Source organism: Apteryx mantelli, unplaced genomic scaffold, assembly GCF_036417845.1.
Source record: "Apteryx mantelli isolate bAptMan1 unplaced genomic scaffold, bAptMan1.hap1 HAP1_SCAFFOLD_33, whole genome shotgun sequence".
Taxonomy (NCBI): Eukaryota; Metazoa; Chordata; class Aves; order Apterygiformes; family Apterygidae; genus Apteryx; species Apteryx mantelli.
In genome coordinates, this window is record NW_027118682.1 from 2,439,492 (window position 1) to 2,466,576 (window position 27,085).

Below are 27,085 nucleotides of genomic sequence, written 5' to 3' on the forward strand. Positions count from 1 at the left end.
AGGTGACAAAAACAGAATTGAAGAAAGGGAGCCAGGATAAGAGTTACCCATTTTCTGTTCTCCTGCTCTAGGAAAAGCAGGAAATGGAGACAAAGGACAGAAAAGACACTCTTCCCTTCTCTTCAGAAGTCTTCAGGCAATCATTTGTATATCCTTTGTAATGAATCCATGGCATTAGCTGCCTCCTCACAGACATGCAGCTCGGGGGTATGATTTTATTCAGGCATTGGCAGAGGCACAACAGGGAGGGCAGCATGAAGAGGCTATGACCCAGCTCTGCAGTACAGCCACAGGGCAGGGGTCTGCAGGGGGTCCTCAAGGAGCCTAATGAGCAACAAGTCCACCTGCCAAACCTCAGCACTGGTGTGGGGGGATGCTCCCAGCTTCCCCCCCACCCCCCATACACATTTGGTGTCAGTTACAAGTAGCCTGAATTCCTGTGTTTTACACTCCAAAAGGAAGGATGTCAAGACTTGAAGATAAGGCCTGCTTGGGCACCTGGACCTTGAGAAACAAAAGCCTCCTCTCACTGCTGGGCCAGTGTTAATTGCTGTGGTCAGGACTGTCTCCTCCTCATCAGGACCCTGAGAGGTAACACCTGCTTTCACTGCTGGGGCCCCACTGTGGACTGGAATTAACTCCTTCTTAGCCCAGCTCTGGGATCTGTCCTTGGGACCCCCACTGCAAGAGTAAAGCAGTCATTCACAGTCACTCAAACTCCTCCCTTCAGTGCTGAAGAGTGCGCAAGGCAGCTAGTCTACCATTGGGGGTGTTTGGCCACCCCCCCTTACCCCATGACTATGGGTGCGATCTATCCTCATAACGATGAAGGAGAGTTGAACCCTGCAGCAGCCAAGAGCCAGGGACTGCGCCTGCGTGAAGAGAACTGCAACTGGCCTAGCGACTCCACCTGGCAGCTGCAGCAAGGTCTTGAGCTCTGAGAACTGCAGGTCGCGAGTGAAAGCCAAGGCAGCAGCTGGAGAGTGCAGGGATGTTGTGGCATAGTGGGAAGGCGAAAGGCTCTGGGTGAGGGTGGTGGAGCTGTTGGGGAAAGTCGATGGGCAATAGCTGCTGTTGTAGTGTCCGGCGGAAGGGCAGTTGTCAAAGGTTTTGATTAAGCTATGAAAATGGGACTTTTTCCTGACTTGGCAGCTTAAAGTGATGTCCCCTGAGAAGCTGTGCTGTCTGCTGCTGTGGAGGAAAAGGGTTTTGCAAAGAGCAGGGCCTGAAGTTCTGTACGTCTAGGTAGAGTTGTAGTGCTTTTTTGATGGCTTCCTCTTTTCCTGCAGTTGCTAAGGAGGGAAGGGAAAGGATGGGCACGAATGGGCACAGCCTTCTCTGGAGCAAGGAGAAGGAGGTGAACACATGCTTGCATGCCTAGTCTTTTCAAGCGATTTACTTTTTAGGGTCCAATTTTTCATTTTGTTTCCAATATTGCTTGACACCAGTGTCCTTATTGCTTTCTGCCAGGCCCTTGGTCAAACCTAAATTGAAAAGACAGAGTGTAACCTTCTGCTGGAGGTGTGCATTGCTGTTGGAGAGAGAGGTATTTAAGCATGGGTCTTCCAGTGTGATCGAACTACTTCTAACCGCCAAGTATTTTATAAAGGGCGGGACAAGAGTTTCAGGGATGCTGAGTGCTCCTCTGAAACTGTGGCAAGATGAATCGTCACCCAGAGTGACACTGCAGGCTGCCATGTCCTGGTGTGCACGGGAGCCTCTGGTGGCTCCCTGTGGGCTGGGAAGAGCCCAGAGCAAGTCCCTGGCAGAGCCTGCTGGTGGTTTCCTGTTTCTGCCGCCTCTGCTTGCAGGTTACGGACCTTTGGGCAACTCTTCTCTTACTCTCCCAGGCAGGGACTCCTCTATGCCCTGGCCTGCCTCTCCACTTCTACAGGCCTCTACACTTCGCCCAGCATGCTATTTCTACCCCACCACTGCCCTGCCTTAGAGCCCTAAACAGCTCATCCTTCACACAAGAACTGCTTGCTCAGTGGCCTGTCCCCCTTTCCGCATTCTGTATACTTCCTCCTTCTGTTTGAATTTTGCCAGGAGCTCCTTGCTCATCCATGCAGGTCTCCTGCCCCCTTGGCTTGACTTCTTACTCCTAGGGATGCACTGAGCTTGAGCTTGGAGGAAGTGATGCTTGAATATTAAGCAGCTCTCTTGGGCCCCCCTTCCTTCTAGGGCCCTAACCCATGGCATTCCTCCAAGGAAGTCCCTGAAGAGGCCAAAGTTTGCTCTCCTGAAGTCCAGGGTTGCGATCCTACTTATTGCCCTGCTTATTGGCCAACGGGGTCTTTCCTTGTTTGTAGGTACGAGGTCAAGCAGAACATCTCTCCCCAGTGGCTCCTCTATCACCTGTGTCAGGAAGTTGTCATTGATGCTCTCCAGGCACCTCCTGCCTTGCTTGTGTCCTGCTGCGTTGTCCCTCCAGCAGCTATTGGGAAGGTTCAAGTCACCCAGGAGGACCAGGGCCAGTGACTGGGAGGCTTCTTCTAGTTGCCTTGTGCCTATCACCCCCAATCCCGTGGGGCTGCAGAAAGGTAAAACTCCAGCGGGAGAACCAAATTGGTGAAGATTTGCACAGAGACTGGCCTGAAATGGCCCGATGCTTTACCTCTCCCCAGGAAGAAGGAATACTATTAACCCATGGCAACAACTCTAAAACTATGAGAATTTACTAATCCCCCAGAGCATTACCTTCTCTGCAGTGCTTTGTGCCTTATTTATCATATTCCTCACTTGATGGAAGCCTGACTGCTAAGAACTTCAAAATGCTCCGACTGTTTTCAATACAGCCATTTCCAGTTTTCCTTTGGAGGACTTGGGACGCTACCCTGGATTGAACTCTTGCCCAAGAATGGGTTAGTGTAACTAACTCTTCAAAATGTGGCTTAGAGTTGCCTTTGCCCCACCATGGACAGGAGGGTTGGGAAAACACTTAAAACACCAGCGAAGACTATTTTGTTTCAGGTATTGACCTTACTAATTGCGTACATATTGGTTCCGTTCATCTTCTGTTGTGCAAACATTGTTGTGGGAAAGGAGAGAACGAGGCATGATGCAGAATATAGTAAAGGAAGAAGGAAAGGAAGAAGCGTTTGGACTAATGATGACAGTATTTAATTCCTGGGAAAGGATCTTCCCTTTGCAGTGCTGGCAGCTTCAGCAGGTACCTGGAGCTATAGACCTCTGGCTTTGCTTGATTCAGCTGGGGAAAATGTGGAGCTGTCTTCAGCCACAAATCTCCCGTGGGGCCTTTTCCAGTGAACCACGACTCCTAAGGGGAAAAAAAGAAAAAAAGAAAAAAAGCCACAGTGAGAGCTGAGAAGAGCAGGCGATCCCCAGAGCTGTCATTTCTGTCTGGGAAGGCAACCAAGGCCTCTCTCAGGAGTTTGTTCCATCCATCAACCAATTTGCCGGGCTGCCAAAGTCTATCAGTGAGGAGAAGGAGAGGGAAGGCAAATTCAGACTCAGCACACGTTGATCCTGGCCTCCCAGAGCTGCCTTAAGGAACAGGGAAAGATCCAACTTCACCACTCCTCAGCCAAGCAGAGATGCTGGGAAGGAGGCATCTTGCTTCCTCAGGTGTCAGTCCAGCCCCACCTGGGGGAGGTACATTGCAGCTGTCTCTGCCCTCCTGTTGAGCAGGGCTACTAGCCCCTACCAGCTCACCAGGGACTTTCAGCACATGCCCCTGAAGCTCTCTGGGGGCTTTCCCTACATGTACCTGCTGGAGCACAGTCTGGCCCACCTTCTGCTACAGCATGCTCCTCTGCCCAGGAAGCACCTCAAAGGCACAGATGAAGTACTTACAGTGCTCATCTCCAGCCAAGTCTTCTCCAGGAGGTTGCCACAGTCTTCACAGGCTTGGAGGCCCTGCTTGAGGCACAACAGGCTCTGCTCTTCATTCCCCAGCATGAGGAAAATGTAGGCTTGCAGGTGGTAGACTCTGGGGTAGAAGACGGGGCTTGTAGAGCACTGAGAGAAAACCTCTTCCGCAAGCTGCCCAGAAAACAACAGAGAAGCACGTTGGGAGAAGTCATAGAGCTCAGCGACGGCTTGGCACTGAGAAGGCCACCAATTCCCCAAAGAGAAAAACCAGCCCTAAAGAGACAAGGAGTGCACAGCTAGCAAGGCTGAGATGCTGCACAAATCTCTCCTGAGCCCTAAGACCTCATACGGAGCGGGCATTTCAGCAGAGCTCACTAGCTCATGGCTCTGCAAGTCTCTTCTCCTCTCTTGCCGACCATTCCCACAAGGGAATTCTCACATGCCCAGGAAGAACGCCTTCACCTGACTGCCTTCTTTTCCATCTCTTGCTGACACCTTTGTGAGAGGAGTCTTTTGCCATGTTGCTCTCCAACCCACTACCCTCTGGCACTACCCTGACTCCATGCTGTCATGGCTGCTTCGACCCGCACAGGTCAACCCACTGCTGCTAGCAACACGGCTTTCCCTAGAGTCCCCTTGCAACATGCGCCTCCCCTTCCTCCTCATCCCTCACCCTTAGAGCCCTGGTGCAGCTCTCACGGGCCCTCGCCGATCCGTGCTCAATGTCCTTCTTCAGCACCAGGCTATGGCACTCCAGGAGCCGGCTGCACGCTTGGCTGGCCACAAGGGAGGCGCCAGTTCTCTTCAGCAGCCTCTTGGCCTTTTCAAAGGGCTTCTGGAAGTTGTCCCACTGCCCAAGCCTTGCAAACCTACATTGTCCAGAGAAACACACACACACATTTTGTAGAGATGAGGAAGTAATCAAAAGGTCTCCTAGGCTATAGCCTCCAGCCCCAAGCTGGCTTTCAGAGGCAATGCATCTTATAGGAAAAGGAAGTTACTGGGGGCATGTTGGGGCCGTGTTGGGGCCATGGGGGGGTGAACTGCAGTGTGTTGTAGCTCCTCTTGGTTAGCATCACTCAGAGCAGAAAAGGGGAAAAGGAAGGCTGTGGCCAAATGCCGCCAGTCATCCTTCCCTGGCAGGGCTCCACAGAAGCACATCCCGGGGCTCCTTGCCACCTTGCTCACAGTGCACGGCTCCCCCGGCCCCTTTCGCCACAGTGCCCCAGAGATGGCCGCCTTGGTGGACATGCGATGGGGGGATGTGACAAGGCCAGAGCTCCCACCTTCCCTGCCACAATCACTGCCTGAGCCTCTCCGTGCTCAAAGCAAGTCTCTAACTTACCAAAGAGCCAGGCACGAATACAGTCCAAGCAGGATGCTGCTCTGCGACTTGAGAATGCAGTTGGCTTCGTTCTGCTCGACGAAGCTCCTGCACTCTTCAAATGACTTGTACTGCCACCCTGCAATACAAATGGGTCTCAGAGAAGCAGCACCTCCCTCCCCGGCTTCAACTTGCCTCAGGCATTTGTAGCAGCAGAAGGCTCAAGCACAGCCGGGGAAGTTCTTGGCAGGCAAACCACTCAGAGGGCAAGCAAACCGCACAGGAAGGATGCAAGGGCTCAACTTCTACCCTAGCTCCTCAGAGCTCTTCAAGCTCCACAGAAATGCCCTTGAAGGCAAGGGCAGAGAACATGAGGAAGGAAAAAAGAGAACTCACAGCTCCCCTGAGAGCATTTTCCATTGCAAAAGCTGCAGCTTTCTACCACTGCACAAAGGCATGCTGCCATTGATCAGCAATGACAGGGACCCCAGAGCACAGGCTCTTAGGTGCCTTCTGCTCAGGCACATCCCAGCACTGCTAGGCCTGCTTCCTGGGAAGCCAGAGCAGAGTGAGTCGGAGAAGAGGTTTCAGAAAGGGCAATCTCAAAACACAGCAAGGAAAGGGGATAATTAAAGCTTTGTGAAATTACTCTTTGCTCACATGTAGAAAATGGAAAAAGAAAAAAAAAGGAGGGGAAAAAAAATCAAGAGACAAACACACATGCACACAGCCAAAAGGCCAAGGACTCTGTCGAGGAAGTAAAAGGATTGCTGGGGGCTCTGGGGTCATTGTTATATCAGGAGAAAAACCACTTTGGCCAGCACAATTGTTTCCGTGTTTCCAAAGGGTAGAAGATACTCCACAAGTCTTGTATTGCCGGTTCCTTTATGCCTGCCCTGGGGGGGCTCTGCCTGTTTAAATCTTGGACAAAGCCACCAGTTCTGGCCGACAAGTCCAGTATGGCAGTCTTGCCTGACCAGGAAACAGGTGGGCGTCTTTGCAAGCCTCCTGGCTCTCCGGGACCTGATCACTGAGGACTCACCAGCATCAAGCAAGAGGTCTAAGCAGCAGGAGAAGAAGCACGCCTGCCCAACGATCCTGTGCTCTCCAGACACCTGCTTCTCTAGCCTGCGCAGCACTGCCTCACATTCAGGGTACCTGGGGAGGAACACGATGAGCCTCCATGGAGCGTCTCCATGGGGTGGGAGCCCAGTCAGCACCTCCAGACACTTCTGCTCCCCTTCCCAGCATCCCTCTCTGCCTCGCTTTCCCTTCTTTGCTCTTTCTCACAACTCCATCCAAGTTTCTCCATCAGACTTTTCTGCACCCAAAGGTCAGCCCCCTGACACTGGGCAACCAGCAGTCTCTCCAGCACCATGATTACCTCATCTGGAGAAAGAGCGCTGTGAAGAGCGTCCTGAGAACCACGTAGTCCAGGTCGGGCTTCTGCAGCTGCATGCAGAGCCTCTCGGCGCAATAGCCTGGGAAGAAAACAAGCAGGCTCGCACAGGCTCTCTCTGCAGAGACTCCTTCTCGCAGGCAGCGGGGGCAGTACCTACCTACGTCGATAGACAGGGGCAGATTTCCCAGGCTGAGGGTCAGATGGGACAGGGCCTGGGCGAAGCTGGCAGTGTTTAATACCCCTCCTCCAAAGAGCTGCACGTCAGCGCTAAGCTGCATGGCCGTCCGCCCGTATTGCAGCCACTCTTCCCGGCAGCCCAGGTTCTGGCAGCACAGCGCATATTCCAGGTAGGAGAAGAGGACCTAGAAGGGTCCAAACAGGACAATGCACAGGACTGAATCTCTCCAGGGTGATTCTCTGGCCTAGAGGGGACAGGCCATAAACCCAACTGCCAGCTTCTCTCTTCTCTTGTACTCCCAGGGCTCTCACCCATCCGACAAATGGCTCTTGCTACTGCCACTGCTAACTGCAGCCGTGTCTAGGCAGGGGCCCCCGTGCGTTGCACACAAGCATTCTCAAGAGCCACAAGGAAACGACAGACTACAGAAAGTGGTGCTGGCTTAAAACCAGAACCAGCTCCACGCTTACAATTATGAAACAAATCCAAGGAGAGGAACAACCAAAAGGAACAGCAACCCACGTCTTCTGGAAGTTCATGCAGAAAAGTGCAGGCACACGTGCATCTCTGTCATCTTTGGGCTCTTCTTGCTGGGGGCAGGCCTGGTGGTACTCTTGCCAGGCCAGGGGAAAGGAGCTATGTCAGAAAGGGGTCTGCTGCTGCTGCAGAGAGAAGGCACTCACGTGACTCGCATCCTCGGACTCCTCGGCCGTGTTCACCTTCATGAGCCCTGCCAGGCGGGACAGCCTCCGGCTGCTGCAAGTGCTTTCCAGGCTGAAGAGCTGCCACAGTAAGGACAGGCAGTGGCTTTGCCGGAACAGCCAGGGGAGCCTCTCCCTCCTGCCACACAAGGGAAACTGCTGGGCCACAGCCACTAGCTGCACAGTGCAAAGTCCAACGGGATGGCGGAAGCAGGGGGACGGAGGAGGCAGCTGCACCTCCTCGCAGGAGGGCTGCAGCGATGCAAGTGGGAGAACCAAGCAGTACCACTGAGGAAACAGGACTGCTAAAGAGGGTGTCTTGGCGCTACAGCCCAGGCAGGCCAAGCAAAGCTGGGCCCTGGGAGGAAAAGGGTCATTGCACGGGAGGCTTGCACCTGGCTACAGCCTCCGAGCTTCCTCATTCCCACATCTCGCCTCCACTTACCCCGCCAGGCCCACCTCCTGCTCCCGCCAGCGCACTCCCTTCCCCTCTCCAGCCTCTACTCCCTGCTAACACCTCTCTGCTCCCACTCACACCAGCCCCCATGCCAATGCCCCAGGAGCTCCCCATCACAACCCCCAGCTCCCCATTCATTAGCCTCCAGCTCCCTCAGCTGCTTTCCCCCGCACACCCCACAGCCTCCACACTTATGCGTAGAAGAGCCTTTGGAAACACGTTCACCAGCACAGTCCACATAACACGTGCTGACATACAGCCCTGCTCTGGAAGACTTGCAGTGCAGGGCAAAAATCGGACAAACTTGCTCGCGTGGCCTTCCTGCCAGTGTCTCATCAGAAATGGGTCACTCAGAGCACTGGTCCCAAGCTCAAGCATCTGCACTGCCTTTAAGCAAACCAAATGCTCTCAGCAGCACCACCAAACGCAGCTGCAGCCCTCACGATACAAGCCTGCTTTTTACGCAAATGCATGCCTCGCTCTAATGCTTGTACACGTGGGAGTGTCAGGCTCCGTCGTTCCCCATTCTACCCAAACCTCGCTACTTCATGCCTCTGTCTTGCTAAGACCGATGCATCAGGCAAAGCCTGGGCTTAAGCCTCGGCAGGTTGGGGCCTAGATGCCCACGACCAGCTATGAAATGGCTCTTCCTTCCCTTCGCTTTCCCTTCTGCTTCTCACCCTGCCTCCTGATGAAGGGAGGAGTCTTTGTTCTTCTTGTGAGAGGCGTGCTCGGACTTTTCCAGCACAAACTGCAAGAAGGCGCCAGTGGAGGTCTTGGGGAATTTCCTCTTCAGCAGCCTCAATGCCTTCCTGATCTTTTTCTTCGCCAGCTCCATTTGTCCCATATTGTAGCAGACCTGCACAGCAAAAGGGCTTTTAAGGCAGTCCCGTCTGGCATGAAAGGTCATCCCAAGTCAGTCAAGCAGCCCCAGGCACAGCAGAGAATCCTGAGCCTCCCGCCCTCTTGGGAACGCTGAGAGCAAGGATGCTGGGAAGGGTCCCAAAGGGCTCCGATTCAGCAGACACCCAATTGCAAGTCTCTGGCGGAATCAAGGCCAGAACCTCAACTGCTTTTGGCCGGAGGGCGAAGTGGGCCCAGGAAAGGCTGCTGAGAGCAGTAGGGCTAGCAATGCCAGAGACAGCCTCCCCCACCCCCCAGGAAGGCATCCAACTCCACCCACCAGCAGAGCCCACAAAAACCTCCCTGTCACCTTACCTCCCCTTGGAGGCTCAGGAAGGTGGCTTCTTCAAAGCACGCAAGCACATTTCCTTTCTTAGCCACCGAGTTCCTCAGCGCTTCTGCTTTGTTCAGGGTCAGGAAGGCCTTTGAACAAACACACAGAGTAGCTGAGCATCGCTGCCAAGCCTGCCTCCAGCCCCATCCTTCCCGCTTGCCTCCAGCATCTCTCTGAGGAGGGCCTGCATCTGGCCCGGCGATGCCCACCCGAGCACAGTCACGCTGCCTCTCACACCACGGGCACAAGCACTCCCTCCTACCACCTCTTTGGAGGTGCACCTTGCGCAAAGGGCCTGCTTCACTGCCCTGTCTCTCTTGCCACAGGAGAGGCAAACAGGAGGCAAACTCTGCGCCTGACCCCAGCAATTCATACCCGAGTCCCCACAAAGGCATGCCCCCAGGCATGCCCTATTGCAGTGGGGAAATGGGCTTGCTCAGGGCAAGGCACTTGAGAGGACGCCATGGGCAAAGGGGCTCTGGCGAGCAGGGCAACTCACCAGGTAGTTGTTGCAGACGTGCAAGTAGGCAGCCGCACCCTCCAGCAGATAATAAAAGGCTCTGGCATCGTTGCCCGTTGCCATGTGATGGTGAGCCAAGGGCACAAGCACCAGCTCCACAATGGCCTTGCAGTTGCAGGAACACACGACACCGTGGGTCCACGGGGTCTTGCTGGGCACCTTACAGATCCCTTTGGTCTTAGCCAAAAACCGCTCTGCCGCTCTAGTCAGAGACAAGATCACGGAGAAAGAAGACACCAAAGAACACGCTAGCGTCACCAACACTGCTCTTTCAGCCTACACTAATGACACGTTCTAGCACAGCACGAGGCCACGTGCACACAGGCATCACGCGGGGGCCATGGGTTTCACAGCCTTCCCAGGCATGCTGAGTGAGCTCGGTCACTCATTCTTTCTGCCCCACACAACGGTGACCTGCACCCAGAGTTTCCCTGGGGCATTCCAGGTTACAATTGACACCATCGACTCCTGAGTGGGCAGGGACCCCCCCATCCTTGCCCTGTCTTCCCGCTGTGCTCCTTCCTCCCTTCCACTCTTGCCTTCTCTCCTTGCTCAAGACCTTTGGCTCTCCCCTAACGGCAAGCAAAGCCAGGACAACTCACTGACACGGCACTTTTTGGCAAGATTCGTTCCCTGCCAGTGCAGTGATGTCGACCAATATACTGGGCACTCGGGGGAGGAGCCCCGGGGCCCCAGAGCACAGCGACAGTGTGCTCAGGCAGGGCAGAACTGGCATGAGGAGCAGCAGCTCCCCTTTTCAGCACTGGCAAGCTATTTGTTTGGCTACAGCTGTAACAAGGAGGCATGAGCACAGATCCTGTTGGGGCCTTTGCTGACCCTGCTCTGGAGGAACACTGCTCTTTTAGGCAGCCAGAGAGACCAGCTGGCATTTCGGTCACCTTCTACAAGCCACCCTGCTCCCAAGGGCTGCTTTGCCCCTGCACAGCTTGCAACATTGCTCTCGAACAGCTAGAAAGCCAGGGCTGCTCCACTCTAGTGACTAGCATCACTGGGATCCCACAGGCTTCCTCAAAGATGCTCACCTCCATGGCCATCTCAAGCCAGCTCCCACAGCTGGGGCCTGCTCTTTCCTAAGCCAGAGTCACAACCAGCAGCCCAAGCTGGTGCGACTCCACTTGTCCCCTCTGCACACCCTCAGCCCACTGCCTTCAAAAATAATCTTCAAAACCCTGTCTCCTCACCGAAAAGTCTCCTCCAAGAAACTCTTCTCCTTCTGCCCACCATTTGCAGCATCTGCAAAGAAAGCACGGGGTTAAACACCCCCTCCCTGCATATGCACAAAGAGCTGCTTCTTGCCATTCTGGAGCACTAAGAGAAGGAGAGGAGAGCCAAAGGCACTGACGGCACCTCCCTTCCCGGCCCCTTCCCCTGAGATCTGCCTTCACTGTGCGGCTGCTATTTCTCCAGACTTAGCCCAGCTCGGCCAAGGGTACTAGACGCACTAGCAAATACACCTCAGCCTGCTGAGCCGTGGGTGCACCCCGAGGCTCTGGTCTCTGCAAGGAGATGGGCTGCTCTCCTGTAATTCTGGGGAAACGCAGCAGGACACTCAAGGGCAGAGAGGCTCTACGCTGTGGCCACATCATGTCTCTTGTTGCGAACCTGTGCTCAGTGGAGAACTGAACTAGTCCTACAAATGCAGCTGCCCTGCACTGAAAGCATCCTCAAGCTTGTGTGAAATGGCTCTGCAGGCAGGCCTTGAGATAGAGGAACACTGCAATTACGTGTGCAACAACAGTGGGCAGGGCCCAGGCTCCAGAGCACGGCACAGGGCATACCCGTAGTGGTGGGGAGCTCATCCGTCTTCATCTCCTCGCTTGCTGCCTGCGAGGCCTCCCAGCTGCGCCAGTAGCAGTCGCTGCCATGGTCCTCACAGCTCTCTGCCTCCTGGGTGCTGCCGATGGCAAAGCGGTGGAAGGCAACAAAGTCCCCTCCGCCACAGCACTGGCACTTGTGCACGTGCCTCTCCAGGAAGACCACACACTTGCGGTGCATGGCCACCCCCTGTCCCTTCGGCCACAACTCGTAGGCAGCCTCCTGCAGCAGCGGGGCGCAGAAGGCCAGCACACCAGACTGCAGCCTCGCCATCTTCTTGGTCTCGTCCATGGATGACTTCTGGGCATCTGAAAGGCAACGGGGCTTCCCATCAGCCAGAGCTGGGGCCAGAGCTCAGGGACGCCACAGCTGCACCATGAAAGACAGGCCTTGGCGTGCATCCTTGGCAGGAAACCAGCGCTCCTGCATTCAGAACCTCGTGGCCATACAGCGAAAGGGCCCAGCTTGCCTTCCTCAGACTAGCATGGCCAGCGCAACAGGCTGCTAGCCTGCTCTCCCTGCCAACAGACAGTGTGTGCAGCTGCGCTCCAGGTGGGAGCTGGGCATGCTGCCAGCAGCAGAAGCAAGACACAGCCAGCTCTTTCTGCCCGCTCTGCAAGGCACTCCCAGCCTCCTATGCTCCCCCCTGGGCTAGGGGGCAATAAAAATCCACTGCACAAAATCCCGCATCTGCACACTGCGGGAGGCTGCGCAAGCATGTCAGGGCTTTCATACCCCTTTCCCTGCATGTGCTATGAGCTGCGTTTGCAGGCAGCAGAGCAGAGGGACTCAGAGCAGCTCACTGCAATATTGCCCTCCAGCACAAAGCTAGTGGCACAGGCTAATCTGAAATGGACTTGTCAGAGCTTTTAACAACCCATCCCTAACACCCACGGTGCCCTGAGCATTACACGCTTCCACTGGGGCAGTGCAGCGTGCTCTGGGGAGCCCCACCAGGGACATAGCTGGGGGCAGCAGCAGGAGCCTACAGGGCTCCCGGGCTCCTGCTACCACCACTTACCACTCTCCTCCTCCAGAGAGGTGCCTGACCCCTTGGTGGGAACACTGCTCTCTTCTGCCACCTTTTCAGCATTCAGCCACTTCAGGATGTTGCATCGCACCAGGTCACTCAGCACCTTGTTCATCTTGGACCTGCTCCACCCGGGAAGCATGTGGAACAGCAGCTCAGTGCTAAACAGCGGCCCTAGGATGGCTGCACACTTCAGAACCATCTGCTCCGAGGGCTTCATGCTGTCCAGCTCAGCCAGCGCAATCCCTGTCCAAAACAAGCCACAGCTCTCTCTCTTGCCCACTCCCCAGGCTCAGGCTGCACAGGCTGCATTAGCTGCAACACCCGACATGGTAGATTTTCCCCATCTTTCCTAGGGACTCAGCCCCTTGGGCAATCACAACCCAGGGCACATGTCTTCAAGACAGCTCTGCTCCTACTCGAATCACAGGAAACAAGGTCGTCGGAAAGCAGAGATGCTCAAACGAATGCTCCCCCACCACGGATGAGCAGGGCAGCATCCAACACATGCATACATCCCGGGATGCGGCTTGCCAGCTCTAGGGTATATTTATGCCCGCAGGGCACACAGACAGAGAGCCCTTCCCCCACCACTGAGGCCGACTCAGAGCTCCCCACAACCCTTGCCTTCACTTGGTCACACAGGACTTTCCCCTTCTTTGACAAAGCAGCTCTTGCAACAAGGACACTTTGGAAACTAGGAGCTTTCTGCCACCTGCATTCTGCCAGGGCTCAGCTAGAGGGCAGCCATGCTCATTCACAGCTTCCTATCCAGCACCCCCTAGAAAGGGGGATTTCTGGGCCAGCCCAGAAAACAACAGGCAAAGAGAGATTCACAAGATGGCTTTGGTTGCTGTTCAGTGTCTTGAGAGCAGCATGAGCTGGACAACTACAAACAGAACAGTAAGGTGAGAAGCCTAGTTCAAAGCTCAGTCAGAGCCAAGTCAAATACTCCCCAGCAATGCATTTGCTCTCGCGGAGAAGAGCGAAACATTACAGTGTGGCCCCAAGAACTTCTTTTCTCCTATTCTTCACTGAGAGCAGACAACACGCTCCCAGGTGGGCCACATCCAGGAGGGGAAAAACACTTCGCACAGCCACAGGCATGTTTCTCCATGGAAAATCTAATGGGACCAGAGCAACCTTCCCAGCAGAGTCCCAGAGTGCAGAGGGCTACCTCTGCAGCACATGGATGCCCAGAGTTTCCAGCTCATGTCCCGGGAAAGGGACCCAGCACAGCCGCCAGCTGCCACAGCGGGGCTCGGCCCCTCACCTTTTAATGTGGGGGGAAGCATGGTGTTCTGCAGGGTCACGTCCGGTCTGATGGTGCACACCCTGCGGTCCTTCCCCGTGCTGGAGCTCCGCGTTGCTGCAGTGGTTGAAGCCTCCATTACAGAAGCTGAGTGGAGCAAGGGAGCAGGAGAAAGCCATTAGCAAAGGGAGACAATTCATGTCATGACTTCCTGCTTGCAAACATTACCAAAGCCACCTTAGCTAGGACAAGGCCTGCGTTAGGTGGGCAGATGCACTCGGCCTGCCCCCAACACGGTTGCTAAGAAGAGCAAAACACTGCCCTTGCATACCTTTGCTTCCAGAGCCCTTCCCCAACATTTCCTGTTGCCAGGCAGTCTTCCCAAACACTCCCAAATCAAAACTTCCAGACTTTCTAGCTGGGGAAGGAACGCCTCAGGACAGAAAGCAGCAGTGTTGCTACTGTCCCAGAGCCAGGCACATTGCCAGTGCTCATCCAAAAGGGCAGGTCACTCAGGGCTGCTGCCAGAGCCATGGCAAGCTGGTTGGCATTCATCTCCAGGTGGTGTTACCACTGCCTTCTTCACTTAGTAGCACCTTTGTGGGGATTCACACTTTGGCATTCAAGTTTCCAAGGCCTGTCCCTCGCCTCCGGGTGGGTTTGGTGACAGACTTCTTTGCAAGTGACCTTTTTTGCCTTTTGCCAAGGTAAATACATGCACATTCCAATGCCTAATAAACAACACACATGCGTCTGCCTGAGAGCAGAGTTCTCCAGTGCAGCCCAAGAATTTGGAGTGGGACTGAAAGTGAGAAGGAAGGGATTTTCCACAGGTCAGACAGCAGCACTTTAGAGGCCCCCATGAAAACCCCCCCGCATGGGGCATGCTACAGGCAAAAGAAATGTGCCCTGCTTGTGCCTAACAGGGCTCTTGTGTTTAATCTCTCACTCTCTTTAACCAGAGGATCCCCAAAGCCAGCTTGCGGTCATGCTGCTCTGCCTTTGCCTGCCCTGACCCCAGACATTGCACTTCCTAAGCAACTGCACTCAGGGACAGAAATTGCTCTTCCCTGCCTCCTGACGCATGCTTCAAACTACGCTTTGGCCTACGAGGCAGAGGAGAAGCACAGCAGGGGCTCAGAAAAGCCTGAGTCCTCGGCCCACCTGCTGATGAAGACAGTTTTTCTGACCAACAAACACTTAGGGTGTGGGCAGGAACGTAAAGTGCGCCAATGACATCTACCCATATAGTGAAGATCATGGGCCCAGCAGGAGCTCTCCTTTCAGCGGCGGACCAGGCATTGCTGACTCCAGGGATGCATTTTCCTTTCCCTGCCCTCAGGTTTTTTCGCTAACCCACTCAACTCTTCTGGCCCTCTTTCCGTTCCTCTAAATCCCTCCCCACCCAACATCCTTTAGCTCCCTCCAGCCTCAACCCTTTAGCATTCATCCCCCAGCAGGTCTTACAGCAGCTGGCACCAGGGGGCATTGATAGAATCAGTCCAGCCGTGTGGCTGTGCACAAGGAACACTGCAGCCACGGGACTCACAGTACTGGGCCAGAATAAGCACCCCGCTTCATACAGGTTCAAAACAAGAGCAGCGCTTAGCTTAGTGCCAGGCAGCATCTCTTCTCCTCCTTTGAAACTGGCTGCCACGGCACCATTGCTTGGCCTCTCAAAGACACCAAAACTCCCCAGCTTCTCCTTTGGCTGTCCCAGCAGCAAGGCATGTACAGACCCACACCCCATCCACACCAAGCTTTGTATGGCTGCTAGAGCTGACTGTTCCTAGGTCGCAGGGGAACCCCCAGGCAAGAATGTGCTGTGGAAAATGCACCACAGCCGCTAGGCAGGCAGCCACAAAGGTGCTTACTGAAGAGGCTCTCCCACTTGTCCTCTCGTTTCTCTTCCTTCCCCAGTGGGTGGAACAAGAGCAAGTCGTGGCAGTTAAGGTAGCAGAGCAGTTCCTCACAGTAATAGGGGATGCCATAGCTTCTTTGCATCAGGAACCTGCAAAGGAGCAGATCCAGCACTCACTGACGCAGGCAAAGTAAGGCACGTGCACACGTTCCAGATGGGCGCTGAGCCACGCGGGCGTAACGCAGGAAGCAACGTCTTCACCACAGCTCCACCTCACTTGTGAAAGGGCCACAACTCCCACTGGCTTTGGCATCTGAGCCACCCAGAAGCTACAGCCTTTGCTGGAATCCACAGGAAAACCATCGTGGACAGAGCCCAAGGCACAGAGCAGTAAGCCTCGTCTTTCCTGTCCCCAGCAGCCTAGATCCTCTCCGGCACCAGGGAGAACCTAGGCCCCAACGAATCACCCCCACAGCCCCGCCACACAGACAAACGCCTTTGCCACACCTCAGCCATGCCAGGGTGCAGGACCACTTCCTTCCTGCCTTCCAGTGCAACACAGGCGGCCTGACACCTCCTATGCTCTGTGCCTGGGCAGCTGCCCACTCACAGCTCACAACTGTGAGCATCTGACACTGGCTAGAGGCACTGGCCCTTCCAGAAGCCCTGCACTGCCTTTTCTAGGGGTTCATTCTCTTCTGCTCCCTGCACAGGTTCAAGCGCTCAGGAAGAGCTCAGAGGCCCTGCCTGCGACTTACGTCTCTAGATCCTGGGGTATGCTGGCAACTCCAAGGGCCTGGCAGGCTTTCTGCACCACAGCGGAAGCCTTCAGCCCTCCCAGATGAACAGAGGTTGTTTTCTGCAACTTCGGGATGTCTGCTGCAGCTTTGCAAAGCCTCTGTCTTCTACAGTGACCGGCAGCGAAGCCCATCACCATAAAGATCGAGACATCCCTGAGCACACTCCACAGAAGGCTCCAGGAGAGAGAGTCGATGCAGTGGGCATTGTCGATGACAAATATGATGACTTCTTCTTCAACAGCCTGAAACAAACAGCTTGCTCTGGGTGCATTCTGATGGGTTCTCAAGTAGCTTCCACAGGAGCAACTTTGGCCTCTCTCTCTCTCTCTCTCTCTCTCTCTCTCGAGAGAGAACACTGTGAAGTCCCTTTCCTCTCCCCAGCTACTTAGGCATTCAGAATCTTAATGACTTGCAATTTCTCTGAGACTTCAAGGTCTCTCGCGCAAGGTGGTACAGAAAGACAGAGTTGCTTCTCCCAAGCATGTGCCCACCAACTTTACAGGAGGAAAGTTATCAGGGGTATGGGCAGGGGTGCTTAGGTTCTGAAGGACAATGACTCAAGTACATCGTCCTCCCGCCAGCTCCCACCACTCGCCTCCAGAACCCTCCACCTGCAGGGCTGTTTTCCTTTTCTGACCCACGATGGAGAGAATAGTTCACCTTCTGCAGCACTTTCTTCAAAACCGCCTCCAGCTCCAGTTGCCTTTGAGTGCCACTCATCTGGGAAACCGCCTTCGAGAGGGGAAACTGCCCAGAAAAGCACAGTCAGAGGAACAGCCTTTCAGGGGCTTTCAGCACACCTACCCAGCACATAACACCAACCCAGCAAAATGCCTCTCCTGGCCTCAGCATCATCCCTCTCCCCATCACAGTTGCAAGGAGACACAGGGCAGACATCACCTGGCGCCTAGAACAGAGGCCCTCTGAGGCCTGAGGGTCTCTAGCAGAGCTCCTGGGGGTGGGAGGAGTGAAGAGCTTGTTCTCTCACGATGGGAATCTCAGGAGGGAGCAGACCACTCACGCAGCAGTCAGCTCAACACAAGGTCATCAGCCCCACCTCCAAGCTGCTCTTCAAAGCCCCTTCCAGGGTGCTGAGCAAGACATCAGGAACTACGTGCACCAGCCTGGCACCTGAGCTCACCCCCAACAGGGAGCCCCCCCGCTGCACCCAGGAACAGAAGCCTGTGCTATATCCCCCTGCTCTTGCCACCAGCGAGCGGAGCGACTCCCCATCAGAGCCTCCAAATGACAAAAGCTCACAAGCAGCCCTTTGCCAGGGCCAGAGAGGGTCTTGCCTCTCACCTTAACGAGGAAGAGTTCATTGAGGAGGCAGTAGCTGCTCTCTTGCATCAGCCCTCGGAGCTTTGCCTGCAGGTCAAGCTGTCTGGCACCGCAGGATTTACAGGCCTGGAGGCCCAGGGCCATGGCCAGCACCATACGGACAGCAGAGTGGACCTGCTTCAGGTTTAGCTCCGTCAGTTCCACGGCTACTACCCTGCCATGCAAAAGCAAAAGGGACTGAGACTCAGAAAGGCATGCAAAGAGCTGCAGACTTCCAAGTCAAAACTAGGAGAGAAGAGACACATCATCCAGGGCTGACTGCAAGGGAACTTTAGACATGCAGCCCCAGACGCACTCTTCATCCACACACCTCAGAGCGCTTCACAGAGGGCCAAGCTTTTCCCTCTTCTTACAAGGAAAGGGCACAGAGGGGCAATTCCTGCCAAGCCCCTGGCAGAGCCACCACCAGACCCTGTGTCTCCACAGCTCTCAGCACTCCCCCCCTTGCACAGCAACTTGCCAGCTGAAGCAGCAAGGACCGAGCAAGTTGGGCCTTTGTGTTTCCACTCCACAGCTTCACAATCTGCCTCCTACACCACGGGAGGGAAGGCTTTGCTGCCCCAGTGGGCCTTTGGGATGAAAGCCCGAGGGCAAGCAGCGTTTCTCAGGCAGCCCCTGCCCCCCAGCTTTCTTCTCTTTGCTCTCAAGCTGCATGAAAAGCACGCAGCTTGGGCTCTTTCCTTCCCTTCGGGTCCGGCCCAAGGATGCAAGAGGAACAGCACTGACTGCACAAGCCACCTCTAGCTCCCTCAAGAGGGAGTGGGAGAGCATGCAGCTGCTCCTAACCAGGGGCTCCCGGAGGCTTTTCTGGGATGCTGCAGGCCAAGGGCCAGGCGCACTAGCAGAGGGGCTCGAGGATGCCAGGAACATCAGTGGATGGGCAGGGGAAGTGTCCCACAGGTAGCTCTCCAAAACACTCACCTGTGGCCAGCAGCCTGGCCTAAAGAGGCAAGCTCCGTGAGTAAATGGCTCTTTCCAGAGCCTAGCATGCCCTCAAATGCTAGGATGTGGCTTTCTTGATGAGCCACGTAGGCTTCCAAGGCACTTTCAAAGAGGGCAATCTCCTTCTCCCGACCTGTGAAGGCAGACAAGAAAGCAAGCTGCTGGAGCGAGCTCAAAAGCAAACAGCCGTGGGCGTCCTTCCCTCTTGCTGCCACAGCACCTTCCCTCCATCGCCCCTGCGAGCCTGCCTGCACCCAGGGCTCCTTCCCACCCAAACAGCTACACTTTTGCAGCCAGGCCTGCCTTAGAGCACTGACAGGCCCACCTCCCTGCCTCACTCACGCCACAACTCCCATGCCCCCTTTCCCTCCCTGCCTCCCTGCCCACAGGCAAGGGATCTCCTCAGGCATCCTCCCACAACTCCCCACAGTCACCCAGGGCAAGGTCAGAAGGGACAATCTGAGTCACTGCAGGCCCCTAGGGCCCAAAGAGATGCAGAACATCTCCTCCGTGCACCACAAGCAACAGAACACTTCCCACCTCCCTGCAGCTAAGGCAACATCTTCAGCCCCCAAACAGCTGACAACAGCAGCAGCAGTTACAGGCATCCTGTGTGCCCTGGCATTTCCACAGCAGCAGGCACTCCTCACAGGAAGATGCCCAGGTGCTGCCAAGAAATGAATGCTTGGGACTACAAGGGAGAGAACCCACTGCCAAAAAAAAGCACTGGCAGGCAGACAGACAGAAGGAAAACTCCTTCCTCATCCTAGCTATGTGCATCAGTTTAGCCCTGAGCCTGGGAGCAACTGCATGCTTGAAAGCTCCCGCCATGCTAGCTGTGGAGCACAGCAGGAAGCACTAGGCGCCTCACCCTGCTTCCCACCTCCAGCTCTGGCCCAACCCCAAACCTATGAACCAGCTACGAGCCAAGGGATGCACCAAACCCTTATGGCCACTGCAGGCAACACCATTCCTCGCAAAACCTTCTCCATTCCCAGACTGCTTCGAACAGCTACCAAGGGCAAGAAACTGGTGTTCAGAAGAGCAAGGCATTCACCTACCGAACAAGGGGCCATATGCAGACCTCTCCTCCATAAGATCCAGGCCAAATATGCTAGCAGAGGAAGAGAAAAACAAAAGTCAATGAAGCAGGCAGAAGCTGAGGATGGAGAGCCATGCGTGGAGCTGAGGATGCACTCCCAGCTACCGCTCTTCTTTTGAGCGCCATGGTATCCTGCCCACGCTCCCACTGCCAAAGTTCATGCTCACCCATGAGAGGGGGAAAACACCAAACAAGCACCAGCAAAACTTTCGGCACAAACAAGCCCAACGGCTACACTGCGACAGCACACTGTATCAACACACAAGCACCAGAGGCCAAAACCAAAGAAAGCAAAGACAGGAGAAAGAACCCAGGGAGGACCGTTGGCGAGCAGACTGCTTTACCACACGTGACAAGCAAAACAAGCCTCTGGTCCTGCAAACTGCTTCCCTGAGGTTTGCTCACAGGAAGCAATTTATAGAAGGGCAACAGATGCTATCCAGGTAAAGACGAGGAATAATAAGCTCTCGGTTCAAGCCAGGACGTGCAACAGGAGCACAAGGGTCACTTAGTTGGCCAAGACACCAAGCGCCTGGCATCTTGGGCTCAAGCTTTTCTGTAGTTTCAAAGAGACGGCCAATGCTAATGTTCAAAACGTCATCCAAAGAGAACCTCAAAGCCTGTCCCAGAGGAACAGCTCAAGTTCCACCAGGAAGTGAGTCCCAGCCAGCCACGCTTTCCCAGGGGAACAGCACTGACCAAAAGCTTTCCAAGAGCTTCCTGCTTAGAAGCAGCCGAGAGAAAACCCCCTCGGTGGCTCAGAAATACCACTGCATTAGTCTTGCACGCAACCAAGCAAGCACAGAGCAGAAAGTACAGTTGGAAGCCATCTGGACAGGGGCTGACAGGCCACTCTGTGCCTAGAGACACCTACGAGCCTTCTCCACCCCTACTGCATCACTCCCACTCTCCCAACACCAACAGGCCCCAAGGGGAACAAGCAAAAAGCACAGCCACGCTATGGCTTTCCATCTTCTCAGCCACAGGGGTGGGAGGTGTGGGCAGGGCGGCAGCTCGGTCTCTTTCCGCACAACTCCTCTTTGCTGACCAAGGCTGGACCCTGTGTGCCACCACGCCCCCAGCCAGCCTGCTCAGAGAGGACACTCACAGCTTCTCCGACATCCCCAGGTACTGATAGACAGTGCCAGGATCGCCGACCCCCTTCATCTTGGCCTTTGGCAGCTCCTTGAAGTAAGACTGGGGCAGCCTGGAGGCCGCGTAGGTCGCTGCATCGCAGGACACCAGCCCAGGGTAGTGCTCCATCAGCCGCGCTGCCAGGTTCACCTTCTGGCCCATGACTGCCGCAGAGAGAGAGCACGCATTGACGGACCCAGGAAACCAACCCGCACCACCCTGCCAGGCTGACGGCTGCATCACCGCCAGCACAGGCAAGAGCCAAACCCTGCTGAGCACGACCGAGAGGAGTGCCAAGGCTTGGAGCCCATTCCCCAGCCCCACAGTGGGACCCGCTCAGCCTCTGTCGTTCCTGACGGGCCGCAGGCCAGGCCCTCGTCCCAGCCCAGCGCACACGGCCCACAGCTTCTTCCCCGGCACTCTGCCTTGTCCTTCCACAGACCCAGCCCAGGCACCCACTCCAAGACAAACACCTCGTACCTGTGTATTCGTGCCTCACGCGGTGGCCAACGACTCCGCAGAACGCCGTCCCGCTGGTGACCCCCACGGACACCGCCCTGACGCGCAGGCAGAGCGGCAGGGACTCAGCAGCGCCCGTGAGCAGTGCTGCCTGCCCCCCTCCACCCCTTCCCCATCTCCCCGCGCACCGCCAGCCGCCCCGGCAGCGCAGGCCTCGGGGACTGGCAGAGCTCAGGAGCCGGACAGCCCCAGCTTGAAGGGGCTGCGGAGAGCAGCCCGGCGGTTTGGCACCCTTCCCCTAAGGCCCAAGAGCTGCCACGTGCCCCAAATCCCCTCCCGACACAAGCAGGCCCCAGCACGTCTCCTCAGCGGGGGGGGAGGCGGCTCTCTCTGCACCCTGCCTGCAGCGACAGCAACTTCGGGCCAGGCGCCGTGGCCTGGTCCCGCTCCACACGCCGGGCACCTGCAAGCGCCTGCCCCTGGCCCGCAGGAGGCCGCTGCCCTCGTGGTGGCTCCTTCCAGGGCCGTGAGTGGCCTGTGGTGGCTGCAGGAACTCCCCTGGCTATGGGGGGCGCACCCCAGGGCCATCTGCCACCTCTCAGGGCACGGCCTCCTTCCCCCCAGCGACGGTGGAGGCCAAGCTGGAGGGCACGTCTCTCCGAAAAACCACCGCCCACCTCACCCCGTACCGTCCCAGGCAGCATGCCTCCCCACTCACTCAATTTTCCTCGGCCTTGTGGAGCAGGCGGTGGAGATCTGAATCGCGCTTTCCAAGGCGTGAACGCTCTCGCAGGGCAGCTTTCCTCCAGGGAGGCCAAACACACACAGCAACGTGCAGCCCTGCCCAGGACAGAGGCAGCACACCTTGCCACAACGCCTGCAGCAAACCCTTCCTGCCCTGAGGCTCCAGCCTCCGCCAAGACCAGCAGAGCCTCAGGGCAACCCCAGGCCAGAGGTACCAATCCCAACAGCGAGGCAGAGCTGCTCCTCCTTTCCCCACTGCTCTAGAGACAGAGCCGCTTCCCTCCGCTCTGCCACCCACGCTTGGGCGCGGGGGCACTGCTCCCCCACGCTCACCTTATCGAACATGGAGATTTTGTTGATTTCACCCTTGTGAGGACGGAGGATCTCCGAAATCAGCACGCTGCTGTCCTGGATAGCCTTGCAGATTTGGGCTAGGTTGACCTTGGCAGCAAACTGCAGCCTCACAAAGAGGCAGGTGACCGGCCGCAGCTCGGATAAGCACGCCAGGGGCTCTCCGTCGTCAATCTGGAAGACAAGAGCAGGGCACCTTCAGCGGCCCGCTCTCCCTGGGTGCTTACTGCCTGCAGCAGATACCAAGGCAGAGCACACAGAGGGCCATAGCAGGCGCTATCAGAGGAACGAAGAAAGCCTCCCCGCAGTGCAAAGCAGGCATCAGCCTTCTCAAGACAGACACAGAACCGGACAAGAAAGCACTAGGCAGAGAAACGTCTGCCGACAACACCACACCTTGCTGCAGGTATGCACACAAGGGGCCACCCTCAGCAATGCTGTCGCGACTCCAGAGGAATCTCTCTCTTATCACAGGGTCATGGCCACAACATCAGTAGGAAATGCAGAGGGCAATCCACCTCCCGCCGCCCACGTCTCTCTGTGCAGGAGCACACAGCGGGCAGCTTCCTGGCATGTGTAGCACAGTGGACCCGTTTCCCCAGGTTCTCACCTAAGGAAGGGGGCATTTTCTTTGCCTTGTCTGCTTTCTTGAGAACTCCCTCTCTGCAATGCACATCTCCTTCTCCCCTCTCCCCAAAAGGCACCTCCCAGCACCTGTGGCCATACCTTGCGCAGAACACTTGCTGGGATGTACTTCCTCAGCACTTTCCCCAGAGTACGATGAGGGGCCAAGGTAACAGCAGGTCTCAGGATGCCTACGCAAGGAAAATACAGGCAGTCACTGGCAGGATGGCGCTACGAGCCTGGCTACGGGGGCCTTGCAAAGCAGGGGCTGGCACTGCAACTCAGGGAGAAAAATTCTTTGCCCTTTGCCCGTGTGTTCTTCCTGCAGGTGCTCAGCCACAGCAGTCCCCTGGAAGCAGCAGCAGGAAGCAGCCAGTGCCTCCGCTGGAGCACAGCAGGGCCCAAGGCACAAAACCTAACTGCAAGGGGGAGAGGACAGAGGCCGTTCCTCACTGGCCCCTCAGCAAGCCAGTGCCCATCTTTCTGGGCAGGCACAGAACAAGGCAAAGTTGGCACTCACCTGGCATTTCAGGAGAACAGCAGTTCAGCCGGGCTCGCGTGAACTTGGACAAAAGGTCTTCACGTTCCGACACAGACAGCCGTTGCATGCCTGTAACCTGAAGGCACACGCAGCAAAAGCACTGCCATCGGCCTCCCCAAGAGTCCCAAGGCCCCCTCCTACGCTCCGCTGTCACTTCCCAGAGAAGGGGAGAAGATCTTCGTGTGTCAAGGCCACCTTGCTGGATTTGCGCTGGGACAAACACTGGCATCGGCAGCACACGAGCTGCGCAGCCATCGGCCAAGCATCTCCCCCGTCTCCAGAACAACTCCATGACCCACAGAGGACATTACCAGTAGGGCCAAATCCTGCCAGTCCCTCCTGACCCCACCTCAAACCCAGCAAGCACAGTCCAGAGCTAAGCCTCAGCTGGAAAGGCAACAGCTACAGCTGTCCACCTCCTTTTACAGCTACAACTCCCTCCACGGCCGTCTCCTCAGCCTTCTCACACCTTCCTCCCTCACCGCCACCTCCAGCTCCTCAAAACCACTCGAGAGGCCATCTCACCCACCTTCACAGCTCCTTGGCCTTTCGCTCTCTTGCTCTTGACCTGGTTCTGGTTGCAGAGCTCCCAGCAGCTGGCTGACAGGATAGTTTCACTTGCATTTGCAAGGTTTTGGGCCTGCCAGACTTCACCCACGGCCTTGCCAAGGATCAGGAAGCGCTGCTCCTTTCTGTCTCCAACAGTCAGCAGGGACATGTGCCCTGCAGAGATCCCTGGGGAGAGACAAGCACAGCTGAGGCAGAGAGCACTTTTACCTGCGCAGCCTCGCGCCGCTCAACTCTTCACAGGCTCAGTTTGAAGCTCAGCCCTGAAGACAGGCTCCTTCTCTCAGCTGCTTCAGCTGGAGGTGCCCATCCCTCTTTACGGAGTCAAGCTTGAGTATCGACGGGGAGGGGGTCCTAAGCAGGGGGCCTCCTGGCAGAGGGGCCTGAAATGGGCATCTAGAAAGAGGCAAATGAAGCTGATACTGACAAAGTCTTCACGGGCCAGGGCACCTCTTGCGCTTGCCTACCGCAGAGGCCCAGCACACCAGCAGCTTTGCTGGCCATCTGCTCAGGGTGCATGCAGGCAGCTTGTAACCGGCTGCCTGAGAACGCACAAGAGCCTTCCAGGCAAAAGGCTTCCACTGGCCCCAGGAGGGATCACAACTCTGCCTCAGGGGGCAAAGCACCCTTCAGCACTGCACAGGGCCATGGAGCCTCGCACAGCGCAGCCAACTCAGCACTCCCTGTACCTAGCTTCAGTCGGAGCTTCAGACCCACGGCTGTGTCACGGATGCTGTACTTCTCCTGGATTTGCCAGCAACACTGCAACACCAGGCTGATGGTGTCTCTCAGCTGCGTTTCTCTCGCTCTCCACAGCACCAGCACAGCATCCCCTGCGGAAACCAAGGCAACGGGGGAAGGCTCTGGTGAGACCTGACACTCCCTCACCTGCACCCACCTGCACAGACAGCAGAAACCAGCAGGCGTGCTGAGGGACATGCACCTGGGGGAAGGCATCCTCCTCAACTACAGCACCCTGCGCGCAGGGACGCCTTCCCCTCTTCCAGGCCAGCTACAACAGCAGACACGCTGGCAGAGGACCAGGGCGCGCAGCAGGTCTGCAGCAACACTGGCATCCCCACAGCCACTCCCACTCAGCACAGAGATGCAGGGGCTCTCTTGACCCCTCGTTCCTCACATGCTGCCTCAAACCTGAGCTCCCAGGCTACCCCCCCCCCAACCCCTGCACATCAGCGCCGTCCCGCTGCAGCTTCCAGCTTGGGGCCCACGATGGCAGCTCCCCCTGAGCACCTGCGTGCCAACAGAGCCACCCCTCTGGGCTTTGCCAGCTCGCCGCTCACTCTGTCCTCTTCCCTAGCATGCCTCTTCAGTGGCAGCAGACAAAGCTAAGGTTCGTTTAGAAAGATATACCTGCAAACTTCAGGATGTCTCCTCCAAAGCCCAGCAGCTCTGCAGGCAAAAGAAAGAGAAGAGTTGCCTCTCTGCCTTCTTCAAGGAAGCCGCAGAAGAAGGCACTCTGCTGCCAGAGGAGCACAAGGGCAGCAGTGCATTGTGGGGCACAATTCAGGAAAGCACAGCTGCAGCCTCTCTGCTTTGGTCACAGGGACCACAGCACTGGTGCCTGCAGTACCGGGCCCTGCAAAAGGGAGCTAGGGAAGGTAACACGCTCATTTGTCAGCACCAGCGTCCCCACGTCACTTGCACACTGATACTGGCTGCATGCCCCCCCACTCCCCTGGGCCCCAACACCAGCAAAAGCTTCCTCCATCGCAAGAGTCCAGCTGCTCTCGGTGGTCCTCAGGGCCCACAGAAACGCCCAGCCTGCACAAGGAGGCAGCAGCAGGCTGCCCAGCACACCTCTCTCCTCTCCCAAAGAGCAGGCTCATGGCCCCATCGCAGACAGTCCTGCAGAACGGCACTTACCCTCCAGAATGTCACCCATGTAGTCATTGAGGGTTTGCGTTAGCTCATCTGCACCCCGCTCTATGCTGATGCTCTGGCTAAACTTCTCTGTCAGAGCAGTGAAACCTAGAACAGGGACACATAGGCACACAGAAATCAGGAAGTGCCTACATGGCCCGAGGACCTGGCAGCCAGCTTCATGCTCCCACCTCAGAGAGCCTGCACATTACATCTCGCCCTGACCTGGCCGGTTACAACAAGCCTTGACCGCCCAAGAGAAACCAACACTCTCGCACTGGCCGCTGCTCCTGGCAGCGTGTGTCCCCCCACACCGCACAGCCTGGAGCAGGTGCCCCTGGCCCATGCTCTCTTGCAGCCCATGGAGGACTGCCTGGCACTGGGTGCCTCCGCCGAGCTCAGCTAGCCGACTCCTGGCCTCTTCCAGTCCTCTCATCTTCTGGAGCCCCTTGCTCCTTGGGACGTCAGCTACCTCTGAGCTCTACTTCTGCCAAAGCGGAAGACGTCAGCAGCAAAGAGATCTCCTCCGATCCATTCGCCACTAGAGGTGGCACCAGGGCTCCAAAAGGCCCGAGGAGTCCCAATGCCTCGTGCCTCTCACTTCTTCTCAACGCTCACCCTTCACAAGCCTTTGACCCACCTGACACATCTGCAAAGAGCAGTACTCCGTGAAAATTCTGAACGCAACCGGTTTCGTGCCTCAAGTCCTCAGACAAAACGAGATCGGGGACGTAAGCAGCTACTTCCCCCAGTCCTGAGCAGTGCTTGGACCTTCTCTCCCAGGCACAAGACATCGTCAGCACCCTTGGGGTACACGGGGTACCTCGGGACAAGACGACCGTGCCCAGCAGGGAGCAGGACAGGATAGCACGGCACCACGCAGGGCTGCGCAATAAGCCTGGGCCTTGGGAGGGGCGGCTGGCCCTCTGCCACCAAGGGGCGGGTCACAATCGGCTGGCAGTGACAT

The 27,085-nt window shown here is 56.4% G+C and overlaps 1 protein-coding gene across 1 annotated transcript; it reads right to left on the reverse strand.

Annotated features, from left to right (window-relative positions):
* Positions 1-645: 645 nt before the first annotated feature.
* On the reverse strand, positions 646-27,085 carry LOC136996268 (adenylate cyclase type 10-like). Its single transcript, XM_067317199.1, is given in 35 exon segments — positions 646-681; positions 792-1,041; positions 3,177-3,280; positions 3,817-4,005; positions 4,508-4,703; positions 5,180-5,297; positions 6,201-6,316; positions 6,543-6,639; positions 6,718-6,922; positions 7,422-7,578; positions 8,577-8,755; positions 9,115-9,222; positions 9,633-9,855; positions 10,856-10,907; positions 11,453-11,797; positions 12,511-12,765; positions 13,793-13,918; positions 15,646-15,782; positions 16,391-16,674; positions 17,093-17,179; positions 17,735-17,927; positions 18,695-18,848; positions 19,777-19,829; positions 20,926-21,115; positions 21,432-21,508; positions 22,129-22,250; positions 22,488-22,679; positions 23,232-23,320; positions 23,650-23,746; positions 24,200-24,405; positions 24,927-25,070; positions 25,609-25,647; positions 26,122-26,226; positions 26,759-26,927; positions 26,930-27,085. Coding segments are annotated over 35 exon segments (5,250 nt in total).